Below are 15,683 nucleotides of genomic sequence, written 5' to 3'. Positions count from 1 at the left end.
TGTTCAAACCGCTGCAATAAACGCGATATTTTGCTCTGCCAAAATTTTGCGCGTGTAAACCTACCGCAAGAAGCCATTTACCATAAAAGTTAACCTGACAACATTACACTTTGTTTATCAAGGCGATGTACTCAATTTGGTTTACGATCACGTAGACTATTGCGCTGATTATATGTTTAAATATTGAAACCGGTCGGTCAAAAGGTTTCGCTGTTAATAGGTGCCAATTAGCGAGCGTCCGTGGAGAAGCGAGCGCGCAGTTTAAAGCCGCCGATCTTTTATTCCGCAACGATTCACTCCACAATAAGTCCCAAGGCAAGAAGCCCTACACTGTAGTGTTCGTATAGTGACTGACTGACTTTCAGGCTTACTGCGCAACAAACTTCCCATTTATATATAGAGATGGGATAACTTTGTTTCGTAGTTTACAATCCTTAGGTCTTCTTCTTCTTTCTTTATTTTGGACGTTATCTCTAGTTTCATATGTCTAGACAGTTTTTAACCAGCTAGTGGGGAGGGGTGGCAACTGCCTTCACGTGGCCCCTTCTGTTAAAGCAAAATCATATACTTGCTAATGCCGACCAAAAGTTGTCAAGAAAACGACACCCAATTAAACCCGTAGGTTTATTAGCGGCACTGTACGGAGTAAAGCTGTGGTGCGCTGTTTAAAACTAACCGCACCTTTGCAGCCTTTGAAGCATGTATTAGTGTTATACGAAAAACGATGAGGGCCTAACTTCCCGGCTTACCAGAGGCATCTTAAATGGCGTTAGAAGGGTGAACATACACAGAAACTGCAAAAGGCTCAAAACTGTAGCGACCAGCGAATGAAATAAGATATCTGCAAGACCTAATAATTAAGTAAATACTGCCAAGGCCACTCAGCTTAAATCCTCTCCTCCAGGACAATTGCCTACACGACAAATGGGAAGAAATACAATATGATAGAATGTCAACAGAAAATATGGAAGGACAAACAATAACAAATAGTTGAAATGTGAGGTGCAATGTGTGAAAACTATAGTAAGAAATTGGTGAAAAAGTGCAGAAAATAATAAAAGAGCACAAACAACACAACATTCTATTGACGAAAACGATAAAATACAACTGTGCAACATGAGTGCCACTCTAACATTGGCGTATTGTGACAGCTTTGGCAAGTAGGGGTGGGCCTATGTCCATATACCTCCTCTAACCATTCATGCGCTCTCCAAAACGCCACCTAAATACGAAAAAGAACTATATGACGAGTGAGTGCAAAAGGATAAAGCTGGTTTCCATTGCAAACAGGAAAATTATATACACACTAAAAATAATTGAATATTTTACCGCCTTATAAAAAGTTATTAAAGCAAACCATAATCTCTCGCTTTAAAATAGGTACTATATCGTTCATTTTTCTGCGTTTTAAACTAATCATAGATTTACTGCTAAATCCAATGTTTGACAATAATTTAGTATAATACTTGATCAAATCTCGTTCATTGACCCCCCTACATTCCTAGAAAAAGACTGGGTAACTGGGTAGGCCCACACAATCAAATTTTCATCAACAAACACAAAAAAAGTAGAAATCAGGTATCATTTTTCCTCTCCTTTGCGATTTGCACTCGGTCGACTATTTCGAACGCCAGGTTAGTGGTATCCTGCAGAAGGTCGAAGTAGTGTGACGAATCTTTGTTGGCGCTTGACCTCACGTCGATCCAGTGAAACAGGGAAATCCCCAGGACGGCGACGGTGCAGCAAAGGTCGAGACCGAAAATAATGATAACGTCCCGGATCCTTCGGATTGTGCAAAGGGCCCATACTTCCTGGTAAGGTATCTGACACCTAAAATTAACAATAAGTATAAAGTAGACCGAACGCCATCGCAGTGAAACCGAATCTCTCGATTAATGATGCAAGCAAGGCAGGTTAGAAAGACTACTAGACTGTGGTGAGGTTCGAACTCGCGACCTTCGGTTATACCGGGACCGTCGCTCTACCAAATTAAACGAAAATACCATATTGTGACTCTTTTCAGTAAGCTATTTAAGTGTAACGTTTTTCAAAGCAATATAACATAAACTGTAAATTTGAAAGCATATGTCATTTTTAAATAACTACATTAAGTTTCAATGATCTTTACACTGATTAAGGATGAGGAGTCAGTTTCGGTTCGACACAATTTTGTGAATTGTTTTGCACATTGATGAATTTATTATGTTTTTATTAATCTGTGGTTTATACTTAGTGTTTGTCATATCTGCTTTGAATTAAGATTGTCGATTTTCGAACCACGTTAATTCGTAATGGTTATGCCTCCTGAAAATCATCATAGCAAAACAATGAAGCTATAAAATGTGCAGGGTCGCCGAGACCGGGAAAATTTTGTATTTGTATAGCAAAAATAGGCAAAAAAGTAAAGGTTTTATGCCCATGATCTAATGCCCCTACAACCACGTGAATTTGCCTTTGTTTTCTTATCGGTAATTTACCCGAAGGTTTCCGATGTGATTACGTCCACATAGACAACATGAAAGAACCAAGCCATCAAACCGACGATCATTAGGAGGGCTGCTCCAGCAGTGGACAGTTGCTTGTAAGCGTACATTTTAAGCAGGAAAACATTGTTGAAGTTCTTCTTGTCGCACCACAAATACAACATCGCCTCGTTCATGATCACGTGCTTTATGTTTCGTGTATCGGGCAACTTGTATTCACAGAGCTTGAATACTGCATACAAGTTTGAGCTTAGACAATTGAAAGCATTCCAATATGTATGAGTAAATCTACTGCAACACTATTACAACGATAAAGGTTTATACGACTGTGCAATTTATGGTCGAATGCAACAAATTCACTTAAATCTCGAATACTGATTTTTATAAGGCCAAGATTACATACTGTTAATACACGTTTTATTAAAATACTGTACTATGTTGTATAGGTCCTAAAGAGCCTATTTCTTTTTATCAATTAAGCACCGAACTATTACTAAGATGTTTAGAAAAATGTATTTTAATAAGAACCTCACCTAACTTGTGAGTTAAAATACTTCGTTTTTACGCGTAATATCATTAAAGCGGTTAGACCTGTAGCTAAGTCTGGGTGAAAAGTAAGCAAATCGAATAAACTAGATAAATGTGAATTTATATAATGATTTTCTGGAATACTTTGCTTATTTTACCATTTTCCTTAAATTAAATATGTTTTACTCAACACTCCAGTTAACAAAACCTTTGTTATATCTGGCCAGCCTTGTTTATTTTTCTACTTCTACAAAATTCCCCAAACCTGACAAAATAAAAGGTAGGTGGTGAAGGGAGGCAAAGTTTTCGTAGCAGAGCATCGAGAAGAAATTGATGTCTCGCATGTCGCCAGCCAGAAAACCATCCAAAGACGAACACGTGCTCTCGACTTTTTCCACCTATTCAGTTTAATTTCCCATTTACGTAAAAAATAAAAATTTTAAATAAAAAAATCAGATTTACATTCACTTCTTCAACTGTTTCATTCTTTTGTCGCTCTATATCTCTTTGTCTTTCCATATCGGTTAAAAGAGGTTCTGCTCCCGCCCCTGTAACATAGGCGACTGACTTGTAGCACACACAAAACAATATTGAAAGTTCGAACTTGAAACACTCAAATCAATATGGTGCACAAGATATCCATACAAAAGCGAGGCACATCTTCGCAAAAAATCTCCAATTGCTTATAACAATATCAAAGAGCACGGACGGAAAGCAACAAAAATAAAATAAAATAAAATTATCAAAAAAAAGCAATTTTCTTACCTTTAGTGGAATCCGTTTCTAAATCGCTTTCAATTTCAGCTTTGTTTTCAGAACCGTCTTTTTTGTCGTGATTATTCGATTTTGATTTGTATTTTCTTCTTCCGTCAAGCATGTTACTTTTCTCGTCGTACGGAAAATTTCTTTTATAAATACCGTATTTGACAGTTTTTAGGGATTCGTAAATCTCAAACAAGAAGTTTTGCATGAATTTCAAGTGGCCGTGCAAGCGCGCTCCAACGCGGAAATGCCAAAATGCTCGAGGAAGTGAGAACGTAATTGCCTGATAAGCCATAAAACACAACATGAGGCTATAAAAGCATCTATTGCTAGACTAATATAAACAAACTTCATACCGTAGAAGAGGGGTTCTTAAACTTTTTTCATCGCGGACCCCTAAATAATAATTTATTGCTTCGCGGGGACAACGATAGGCAAGGAAATTTAAAAAAGACGCCATTAATTGACGTCACAATACCAATAGACTTCATAAATCTGTTAATTTTTGTCCAAAATATGTGAAAGTGAAATGGAGAGTCTATGTACAGTCAGTAGAAAACCGCTTGATTTTTTAAAACTGTTTTCTTTGAAAAATTAAAGTTGACAATAACATTTCAATTAGGATTTGGTGGACCCCCTAAAACTAGTTAACGGACCCCAAAATGGGTTCATGAACCCAGTTTAAGAACCCCTAATCTCGAACAAAATTTTTCATTTTGTCGATCTTGAAAATAGAGTATAGAGTAAACTTATTTTTTTTTAAAAACGCCCTGTTTTGGCCTAAATTACACGCAAAGGTATTTCGTATTAAACTAGTCACATACCTGCACAAACATCACGTACGGCAACCACTGCAAGAACGTCTTGACGTTGTTCTTATCCTGTAGGAGCGGAGTTTTGCTTTCCATGCTGTAGTTAAATGAAGTGGGAAGATTGTATGTCGTGTCTTTGTTTTCCCAGCAATAAATATTTGCGTATGTAATCAGATCTCTGTCACCTCCCGAAGAAGGGGATAACGGATAGCAAGAAACGTTTTGTCCTAAACATAAGTCTTTTTTTAAAGGCTATATTTTCCAATAGGAATATTTTTGAAAAAAAAAATATTTTTGGAAAACGCACCAAAAAGATTAGAAACACACGTTGAGGCTTACAAATCTCGAAATATGTTAGAGCGATAAGGGACTGCGTGGGATTGCAAATTAATTAAAATGTACGACCATGCCTACCTCAACTAGGTTAAATAATCATATAGAACGAGAATAGCGGAAGCCCAAACAGAGTAAACCCCATCAAATTGTATTTCAGTATAAAACCTGCTTAATACCCGCCCCTTTATGCTTTCTAGATTTTTGGATTCGTTTTTGATCGTGAATTAGCGCAAAGTAAATTCAACGCAACACGAAAATCTTGCTGCTAAATCTTTCACTGGCCACCGAACAAAATACTCCTCATTGTAAATTTAAACAACACTAAACTACAAAATAATAATAATAATACCGGCACCTACTTTAATTCACACCATGGTTTCCAGGTCTGTTTTAATTTAGCTTAGGCGCGAAAATTAAAGTTAGGCATAATTTTAAGACATTTTGTGGAGCCATATTTTTCAAATCAAATCATTACAAGTTAAAATGTTACCTAAAATATAAATACAGAGTAATTTTATGAGCAATTTTCTAATGAACTAATTTTTCGGAAGGGTGCTTCGTTGCACAGCTTAAATAAAACATACGAAAAGTATGCAAGAGTCTAACCATTTTTTTACTGAGGTAAATTCCTACCCAGTAACGTTTCGTTTTATGGAAATGAAAGTTAACCTGAGATGAATGAAGTGGCACAAATCCTCATAACCTACAGAAACCTCTATATAACCTTTCTTACAATGTCCCTTTCCCTAATTTTGAAAAGATAAAAAGGTCTTACCAAACGACAAACTCACATTCGTCTCACGTAGCGTTTCTTTTACCAAAGCCATTTATATAACACTCCACGTGATGTTCCGTACAACCCCGTTAATGTACGTTAATTTTATAATATTGTTTTAGGAACGGTTTTGCTTAGTTAGCCGGATTCTTGACACTGCTAGCAAATGGTGCTAACAAAACGTAAGTTACTTTCTTATAGCTACCTGCCAGTTCTCCAATTTTTGCCACGATATCAAGGAATACTAGAGAGTAGACGCCAACCCATTGTATCAAGCGGTCCGTTCCGAACTCGATAACAACTTCGATCTCGTGTTCCCTGGAAGCTTTTTCAAGATCCGTGATCAAAGATCGCACACCTTCTGACATTGTCGGCCGAGGACAAAATTCAGTAACACATAGCAGGTAACGCAAAAAACATTAAAAACATGCTTAACCTATCCAAAAATGTTTTGTTTATTTATCGAATGTTTTGTTTACTTATCGTTCATTTGTAAATGTGTTGTTTCCACCTTATTCACCATATCTTTTTTAACTCACTTTTTTTTTATTTAATGCCTCTTATCACTTCGCTGTACCTCACCTTTAACCCTTTTTTATACTTTATTTTGCCACTTTTTGGCCCTCTGCTTATCAATAATTACGATTTGGAACATTTTTGTTTTGCCCATATAGTGGTGGGAATGGTTCCGGTTGTTTGGCAATCAGGTTTTTATAAGGCTTGGCGAACTATTAAAATTATTCCAACTATATAAATGTTTTAGCCCCTTTTTAGGCGGTGGCAAATTATTGCTTTATGTTCGTATCGTTATCGCTTGTGTTTGCCTTATTTTACACAATTGTAAGACGCCACGTCTTGTAGCGCCAATATAGATACGTTAACAGGACATAATACTTTTGGATTGCCATCACCCCTATATTTTTTTAGGGCATCGTAAACTAAATTAGAACCATTTTTGTTTAGCAATTTGATCTATTTTTGATGTAAACAGAATGTCGGGGGAAAATTCATCTCCACAAATATTTTGTAAAATGGCATTGATTGACCAATTTTGAGGCAATAGGCTTTTGAATTTTTTACAATAATTTACCTGTTTCAACAGCTTCAAATCGAGGGTATTATATATTAAATGTAATTAAGGTCCAAGGGATTTATTATTTGGCAGAGCTATGAAAAAATTTAAAGATGACGTCATGAAGTTAAGCCAATAAGAACTTAAGAAGAAGTAATAAAAAAGGTACTGTTCTCGACTCGTGCTCAAAGCATGCAGCAAAAGTTTAGTATTAAGAAAATTGTTTTTGGACAAACAAGTTGTGAGGGCCATTTACCTCCGCAGCGTACTACTACATCCAAACCTCATAAAAACGATAAAGCGAAGCGCAAAAAATGTACGTGGCATTTAACTATATTTCAAAGGACGTTGTACGCTCTTACTGCACGTTATAGATAGGCGCAAACGGCAAAAAGTCCTAGTCGACTCTGGCGCTAGCTAACAACACATCGAAAAAATTAAATAACACTTTTGGGAATCGGGATAGCTTTATCGTTTACCTAAGACAGCAAAATAATAATTTCTTGATAAAATATTGGAGCAGCTGACAAACATAGGCAAATAAATGTGTCGTGTATTTTTGCCTTTCTGTGGTGTGTGTCGAGTCCCCTCTTCCCATTGTCCCCGAGTGCAACATGCCTTACTTACTATACGTACTAGTATAGCTAACTCTATTTTGTAATATGGATCAATCCGCTTGATGTCAATAAAGTACCTATTTATTAACTTCAGAAACGAGCATGTATAAAACCAGCGCGCGTTATTGTTAACTTGAGAAACCCCGTATATGCATTTTTATATATTTTATATGTAGTAATAATTTTGGCCGAGACTGATATATATATATATATATGTGTAATATATCATATATATATATATATATATTATATGTATGTGAATATGTAAGTGGTGTTGTGTGCGTTTCACAAAGTTGATTTGTTAGTTTAACAAATAGTTATAGCATTTTGGTTTTAGTATGACCGTGGTAACCAGTTTTTTTTATACATTAGCCGTTTCACACATTGTGCTGCTATTGAGAAACTTGACATTTCGTATAGTTTCATTTACGTGTTTGGATATTAATTTAAAAGACTTTCTGTTTTGTTATATTAACAGGTTATGTCATTTGACAATCAAAATATTGTTTATTTAAAGGCTATTTTTGTACGATCGGACGAAACTAGGTTCTACTATGTCTGCCGTACCCTTGTTTCCTGCGGGTATTACACACCGAACTTTGACGACTTTACGATCGCTGTCAAACTGTTTTAAGTGAACAGATGCAAATAGAAGAATCTAGAAAATTTATGACCGTTTCCAAAGCAACGTTGGAAGCAACCATTGGACTTTAAACGCGTTAAATTTTACGTATACTTATGTTGCGGTGAATTGCATCCAGCAGGCCTGCAGGTGATTTATACAGGCTGTTACATTTATTTACCAACTTCAAATATTCATTTTTATTTACAAATATATATATATATTAAATTCTGTGTACCATCAGAATATATGGTGGTTGATAACTGCTTCTTTTCTATACGGGTAAACAGAATGTATAGCCTATAATATGTTATAGGAGGAGCATTGTTCGACCACTTAGAAAAGATAATCTTTTGTTTAGGGGTAAGCAATTTGGAATTTTTGTTAAAGTTTCAGCTGTTTTGGAAGACAAGACCTTTGTGCGAAAATAATACTGACTCGTCCAATATTAAACACTTTCGTCATTTGTCAAATGATTAACGAAGAGGTAAACAGGAACCATTATGGTGGTCGATTTCCACGTGTATTAGGCACTATTGGCGTAGAAAAGGATAGGGGTGTACTGGGCAGGGCAAACTGTATTTTTTGCCTATCTAAAACTTAACCAAATAAATTAACTGTATGGTGTTCATTTTTATGACGCAACGTTCACGTTGAGATGTAAACTTGATACGTCAAATTTTTACGTAACCCTGTGATGTCATGGTATGACGTAACTTTGTGACGTCACGTTATCACGTAACTTGGTGACCTCATCAAAAAATTGTGATGCTTTGCAATATCGGGGATTGGTCCTTCATAAACATGTCGAACCCAATAAAATAATTACGCTTTTTCGGGCATTGATGTAGCTAAGACGGCCAGTCGGTCCCACTTTTCCCTAGAATATAAATGCGAATCGAAATGTAGTTTTACGCCATTGGACAAAAGAAAAATTATATTCCGTAATGGCGTAATTTTCGAACGGGCTTATGTAGTCACACCAGCAGAAAACGGTACACAAAAATCGAAATTACGCTACGTAAATATAAAAAAAAATCAACAAAGCTTGCTTGGTATTTGTCACGAAAATATTTTAATTAGGATTTTTCAGAAATCTCTAAATATTTTTGATTTTTTTTCATTTATTATATGAGAGTAAAAGTGGACCTACATAGTATTCATGGAAATATTGCTTAGGTCGTGTGTACATCGCTTTAACAAACTAATATTATATCGAAATAGGTATTTGCACAAAGCACATGATGTTGGATTGTACAACACAGGGCTGCGTAACTTATGGGGATGTTAACCTTTACGGTCAATTGTATGCAAATGTAAGCGTCCCGAGTTAGTTGTACTTTGCACACACAACGACCTTCGCTCACCAGTTATTGTGAAAAATATTTACCCAAACAACAAAGTTTAATACCATACGGGCGCTGGAAATGTAAACGTCGTTGAAGTGGTTAAAGTGTCAATAGAAATGTAAACTTACATTACACGCTGCTGGAATTTGATTTTAAGCAAATGTTTCAAATGTTAAAAGATATATGAAGATATATATCAACTTTTATTGCCGCATATATGTACGCCAAGTTTTGACTATCATGACGGTCATATTTATAAATGACATAATTATGGGGATATGCCTTCGTAAAAAATGATAGGGATACCGAACTTTAGAGAGGTTTGGCGCTTAGCTTAATTATACATAACTCAAATGGATACAACGCTAAAGTCACGTACGCCACTTATTTAAATATTATACATTTGGTCAAAATAGTCGACATTGCGTTAAATTGCATAAGTTGTTTAAACAAAGCGATAAGCTGAACTTGTGTACTGTGGCTAGGTTCGAATCGAGCTTTGTTTTGGGAGGGGGTGAGATTTAAATACCGTCACAAAACTATGGTGTAACGTGGGTCATAAAACAAGTGATCTTAAGAAATCTCCTGTTCTCGAGCGACCTTGTGGGCCAATATAACTAATAGCAAGGCTTATTATTTGGCTTAAATTTAAAACATAAATAATTTAATAGTAGACTTGACGCATTGCGAATATCAAAAATAATTAGTACATTTCCCGATATACTGGTATTTACGACTTTTTAACGATTAGCTAGGGCTAGTAATTTTCCTTAGCTATGTGCGGAAAAAACGGAAGTGGAACATGTTTTATCTATAGTTCTGAATCAGCCCCTGCCTGAAATACTAGAGTTACTCAACATAATAATGTGCTATAAGTTTCTACCCTTTTATGTAAATACAAGCGCCACATAACACTTGACTAAAGGTCATCGTTTCACAAACAAATCCTGAATAATTTGCTTTATGCTTCTTAAAGATCTACTTTTTGAATCTAGTTTCAAATTTAACGGTTTTCACAGGTTGTGTATTACGTGGAAAATTCCTTACTACCAATAAACTTTTCTTTTGCCTGGTTAAACCGGGGGGTGCTGCGGACCGGTTTAAATTGAAATTTAACACGGCCGACTTTTAAAAAACACCATAAACAATAATTACTGTAGAACTTTGTTTCAATGAACGACACCATTGGTCAGGCCAACTTTCAAAGCGGCTCGCAAGAGGCCCACGATGTAATAATTTTTCAGGCTAATTAATCACGTAGCGCAGACTTGCTTGTGCATTTCGCGATAATACATAATTGTATGCACAAAAATATTTAAGGTGACTGTAGACGATTATATAGGGAAAGACCAATCCAGGGTTTGGCAAACTTTTCAGTTCGCGAGTCGAATTTTAAAATCAGTATAAAGGGTTGCATATATTGTGGATTAACGTGTGGATAAATTTTGGAACACAAGAGAACGTGGATTAGTCTATTGCTATGGCCACAGCACAATGAGCTTGCTAAATCATGAAGGAAAAAGGGGTCACCAGGCCAAGGTCCCGTCATATATCTTTTGCGAACTTTACTCGTATTTCTTTACTCGTTCATGTATTTCGTTTCTTTCGATTTGTACTATGTTTTTGCTCTTGTAATTTCTGTTAAATCAGACTAAATTCCGATATTTCGAGCAATATGCGAATCTCTTTTGTGTGTCAATAATGTGCGCCACCCTTAAATTCTAAAGTTTTCTCAGAATAAACGCATTTTTCTTCGCGCTTCGTGCGATTAGATTGGATTTCAGCTGCCAACATGTAATTTGTCTTGAAATCACCTGCGTACGAGAATAACAGGTGGTTTCAAGAATAAGTGTTTTTATGACGTCTTGGACCTTGTACCATTTACCGTTGTGCCAGCCTGGTCTAAACCATACAAAGTATAAGACGTTAAGTTCTGGTTCTTATTTTGTGTACGTTTCTGCGTCTAAATGGCCTATATATTTTTTTTTACTACAACCAACTGAAGGCCTTTTTTGTTGAAATATCACAGTCCACGCCGCGGAAATTTGGTTTTGCTAAGAATACAGTAGTTTCTAAAAATATCCCGAGTCAAACGCTAATAACTTTTCCTTTCTACCTTCCCTAAATGTGGCTTTAATTTGCTTTAAATATTTGCATTAAAGAGTTTTCTTTAGGCACAAATCCCAGCCAACCATAAACGTATAGTATTTTATAAGAACTAAAACTTTATTTTGCACAAAGACGCATTCATCTTAAAATGATTAGCGCCTTACTTAAAAAAATTGATATGAGTGTGCATAAAACCAATTAGTGGCGACACATTAGTAGGTTGCCGTTTAATTTCGTTGTCGCGCCGAAAAATTTTCTTACGATTTGTTCTCACGAAGATTTCTCCGTAGCTCGCATTTTCGAATATTTTATTGGTAAAATTATATTAAAAAAATGTCAGTTAAGAGAATGGTGTCGCCAGAGCTTTGTTGTTATAACTCTGCTTTATATTTGAGTTGCCGTAAATAATAGTAGACGAACACAGGTATAACTCAGCATCTGTCTTTCGTACAGGATGGCTGTTTAAATCCAGAAAGTTTCCCAAACTACTCTAAAGAGCTTACTAACAACATTTAACGGTGCTCTGAATAAAGTTTAGCGATAAGCGTTCGACATAATTCTAAGGAATACTAATACGGTTTTCGCACTTATTGTTTCTTCTGTTATTTATCAGCCAGAACTAGATAAGAAGCTTACCCTTCGTTGCCCTATAAAAGCACCAGCCTCCAAAGTCCACACAAAACCGAAACTCTTTTTGTGCCGTGTGAACAAACATGTTGGCTACGTGTGTAGTCTTTATTCGTCTATTCTGGCGCGTTTCACACTTTAAACTGTTTGTAGGTCAAAATATGGTCTTTTAAAGGAAAAACATTGTTTCAGACTTTTGTGCGGAATGACAAAGGGTGGTAGAAAAACAAAGAATGTTTTTTTTATCGGTAGGAGCACAAATAGGGCTAAAAAGCAAATTTTGCTAGAGTTTTTAGATCAGAAGAACCAATACATTTTGCTAGGGTTGTTTAAAAATAACGTCAAAATCACAAAAAACATTTGTTACTTCGACTGGCTTATCAAACGGGCTACTTTTCTCGATTCTGTCATTTCTTGGAAGCACTGAAAGTAAAATAGTTTGCTGGTAAAATGCTTTGCTGATTTCCAAGGACCATATTTTTTTCGGTGGCCTAAATCTTTACATTTCAGTTAACTTGGCTTTGGGAACCAAATTTAAGATGATATTGATGTATTGTTAGTCCTGAACTATATTCAATGTATACTACCACAGCAGTAATTCACGAACTGAAACTTACGAATTTCACCCATAAAAATAAAAACAGTCGCAAAACAAAGCTAAACAAATCTCCTACTAAATTGTTTTGCAAACTCTTAGATGCACATAGCATGAATACTCATTTGCTTCCCTAAGAAATGCCAACACACCAAGCTTTCTTATGCCAACCGAATCTGTCGCTTCAGTATTGGTTGATGACGAAGATGAACAACCAGTCACGTGTTTTCGACTTGCGCTTTCTATATTTAAACGATTTCAATATTAATTGCACGCTTATTAAGGCAAATTATGTAACGATAAATCATTATAAATACGGAATAAAAATTTCGAAAGATCTCATTTTTAAATAATTGGGTTTTACCATTTAGAAATGAAAATATATTATCCGTTTAACTTTTAACCGTTTTTAACTTTTTTATGAGTCTGTTTTACTCTGTTTTACCTTTTAACGTGTTTCCATAACTACATACGACCTTTATCACGACATAGCATTATTATACGAAAACGTTTAACAAAATGGTGAAGATATCAAAATGTATAGTCCTTTAGAAATATAAATACGATTTATGAATAAAGGAGGAAAGAATCTTTGGTAAAATACCGGGATTGGTTGTTAATTATTATCAAAATTAGAAGACATTTTTAAAAGATCAGGTGCACAAAAGACGTTATGCATCCTCTTTGAAAACCTTAATGTTTTCTTTAGCATGGTAGGCTGTACGAAGTTCTGTTCGATCCCTGGGTAAAGTAAATGTGCCTCTTGAAGTAGTGAACTTGTTTCCTACACAAAAATTATAATAGAAAATACAATTTAAAAAAAAATAAGACTTTGGAAACTAAATCACCCAATATTAGGGCATATACACTTTTTATGTCGTTTTTTTTCTATTGCTAGGGTATATACACCTTATTATTGATTAAATGTTTATACGTATAAGTAACACATCTTGGGTTTATTTAAACTTACTTTTCATTCTTGCACTTTTAGTTGATATTATACCGGAAATCGCGACCTAACATTGTTTTAAAACATGGCGTCGCACCTATAAAAATATAACTTGCCTACAACGCCTTTGAAAATTTTTTTTAAATTGGAAAATTTTATATTATAATTTTGCGCTTAAATTGTGTTGCCTAAATCGCCTTGTTAGGACATATTAAATTGACTTGTTATCTTAGATATGAATCGTGTTTAGCCTAAAGCAATTCTACTCTAAAAGCAACAATATATGGCGCACTATATTACGATTGAAATAAATTTTATACTGTACGTTTGGCTGTATGCAGTGCTCGCAATTTGCATATTTATAGAGGTTTATTAAAATACCCAGTAGAATCAACACGAAAAATGTGCGCCAAGACAAGCATTCTGTGTAATTTTACGAACTTCCTTAATATAACTAGGCGAATATATTTTTATTTACTTCACGTAATATTAAAATTTTAACAATTTTTGACCAAATATAATTAATTTTCACAAATCTTGACCTATAGGAATACATTGATTTAAACAACACATTGTTTTATAAAGTATCACATTATTGTCCTGTCTTTGTTAGTCACTTGTTTTTAGTTTTTAGTGACAACCGGTGTATATACTCTTAAAACAGTTAATTTGATATTTTTGGCTTTTTAAAACGACAAGTACCTATGAAAAAATGTCATACGAAAAACATGGCAAAAGTAATTGCAAAAAAAACACCCAGCATATTATCGAAATAGGTCATGTGATAAATGCAAATCACCGCTGACACAACCTGTCCAGTAAATTTGTCTAAATCAGAGATATACACCTATCTGAAGCAAAAACGGAGTTCGATCTGAACCTAATGCTATATAAACCAGACCTAAGTGGTTAATTCTGCTGGCTTACATATACCGCATTATGGTCTACTAAAGATTTAATACTGTTAAAATATTGTTTCCTGTATTTTAAAAATTTAAATTTTGATAACATTTTAAACTAAAGGACATTTGAAAAAATTACTACCGTTTTTGAAAAATTTCACGATTTTTGTGCATTTTGTAAAACAATTTTGAAATAATTTTTACAAATTTTGACCTAACAACTTATGAATATTGATCAATTAAAAAAAAATCCCCTCAGTCTTCTCGAAACCAAAGTTACCAGCGTCAATATTTGATTGCTGATCAGTGACTATTGTCGAAAGAACGTTTGTGGCCAAAAATTAGACTGATTCGATTTTGCACACACCAGGTAGGGGAGAAAATGTGTTTGGGGGATGTTGATATATAAATAGTAAAGAGAAAAAATGTGCTGATGTTTTAAGTTTAGAGATTTTTAATAAATCAGGGTTTCGTGCAATGCGTAGTGTTTGGGCAAAACGGACCCCCAAGCGGGGAAAAACGGACCCCTCATAAAGTAGACGTTATTACTAGTTTAACTAAACTTAAAACTTTACTATTTTTATATTGGCCTTTCAGTAACATATTTTGGAACTGGAATAAAATTACTTAATATCTCATTATTTTATGTTTATATCAGTCTGGCAGAGAGGCTAGACAAAAATAAATGTTAAGAAGATCTCGTGCATAAAAAGGTCGATTTATATTTGTTTTAATACTAATGAGTTGGTATAGCATATATATAAAGCAGTTTTCATAAAATATAAGGCAGTTTATGTACGGCTTATTTATAACCATTTAACTTTTATATTGATGAGAAGGTGTTGTCGCGGGAATATTCGATCGTCAAGGGTTCTTATAGTTTATTTATTAGAACTGCTTGCTATACGTCTCCTATCAGGTCAATGTTATACAATTTAAAAATACAAAATAAACACTTACCATATTCTTTCACAAGCCATGATGCAAGAGTCTTGTCGTCATATCGTTTAAGTGTAACTTCATCTGACAATTGCTGTCCTGTGGCTAACAGATAATATAACATTTTTGTATACAGCAGATATTTACAAATCAGGCAAAGAAACACCTACCTTTGTCAAAAATTGGCATGCTTTTGGTGACGTTGT

At 34.9% G+C, this 15,683-nt stretch overlaps 1 protein-coding gene across 1 annotated transcript; it reads right to left on the bottom strand.

Annotated features, from left to right (window-relative positions):
- Positions 1-1,574: 1,574 nt before the first annotated feature.
- LOC146166699 (uncharacterized) lies at positions 1,575-6,064 on the bottom strand. The gene is made up of 7 exons (XM_083384592.1): positions 5,902-6,064; positions 4,598-4,770; positions 3,777-4,056; positions 3,474-3,559; positions 3,277-3,409; positions 2,478-2,715; positions 1,575-1,830 (listed from the first exon to the last, which is right to left on the bottom strand). Exons 1-7 carry the CDS (start codon positions 6,062-6,064, stop codon positions 1,575-1,577), a joined length of 1,329 nt encoding a protein of 442 aa, XP_083240718.1.
- Positions 6,065-15,683: the final 9,619 nt, after the last annotated feature.

The sequence above is a fragment of the Ascidiella aspersa genome, chromosome 1 (genome assembly GCF_963924565.1).
Source record: "Ascidiella aspersa chromosome 1, kaAscAspe10.2, whole genome shotgun sequence".
Classification (NCBI taxonomy): Eukaryota; Metazoa; Chordata; class Ascidiacea; order Phlebobranchia; family Ascidiidae; genus Ascidiella; species Ascidiella aspersa.
The sequence above is the reverse complement of the archived record's forward strand: the minus strand, read 5'-3'. Positions and strand labels throughout refer to the sequence as shown.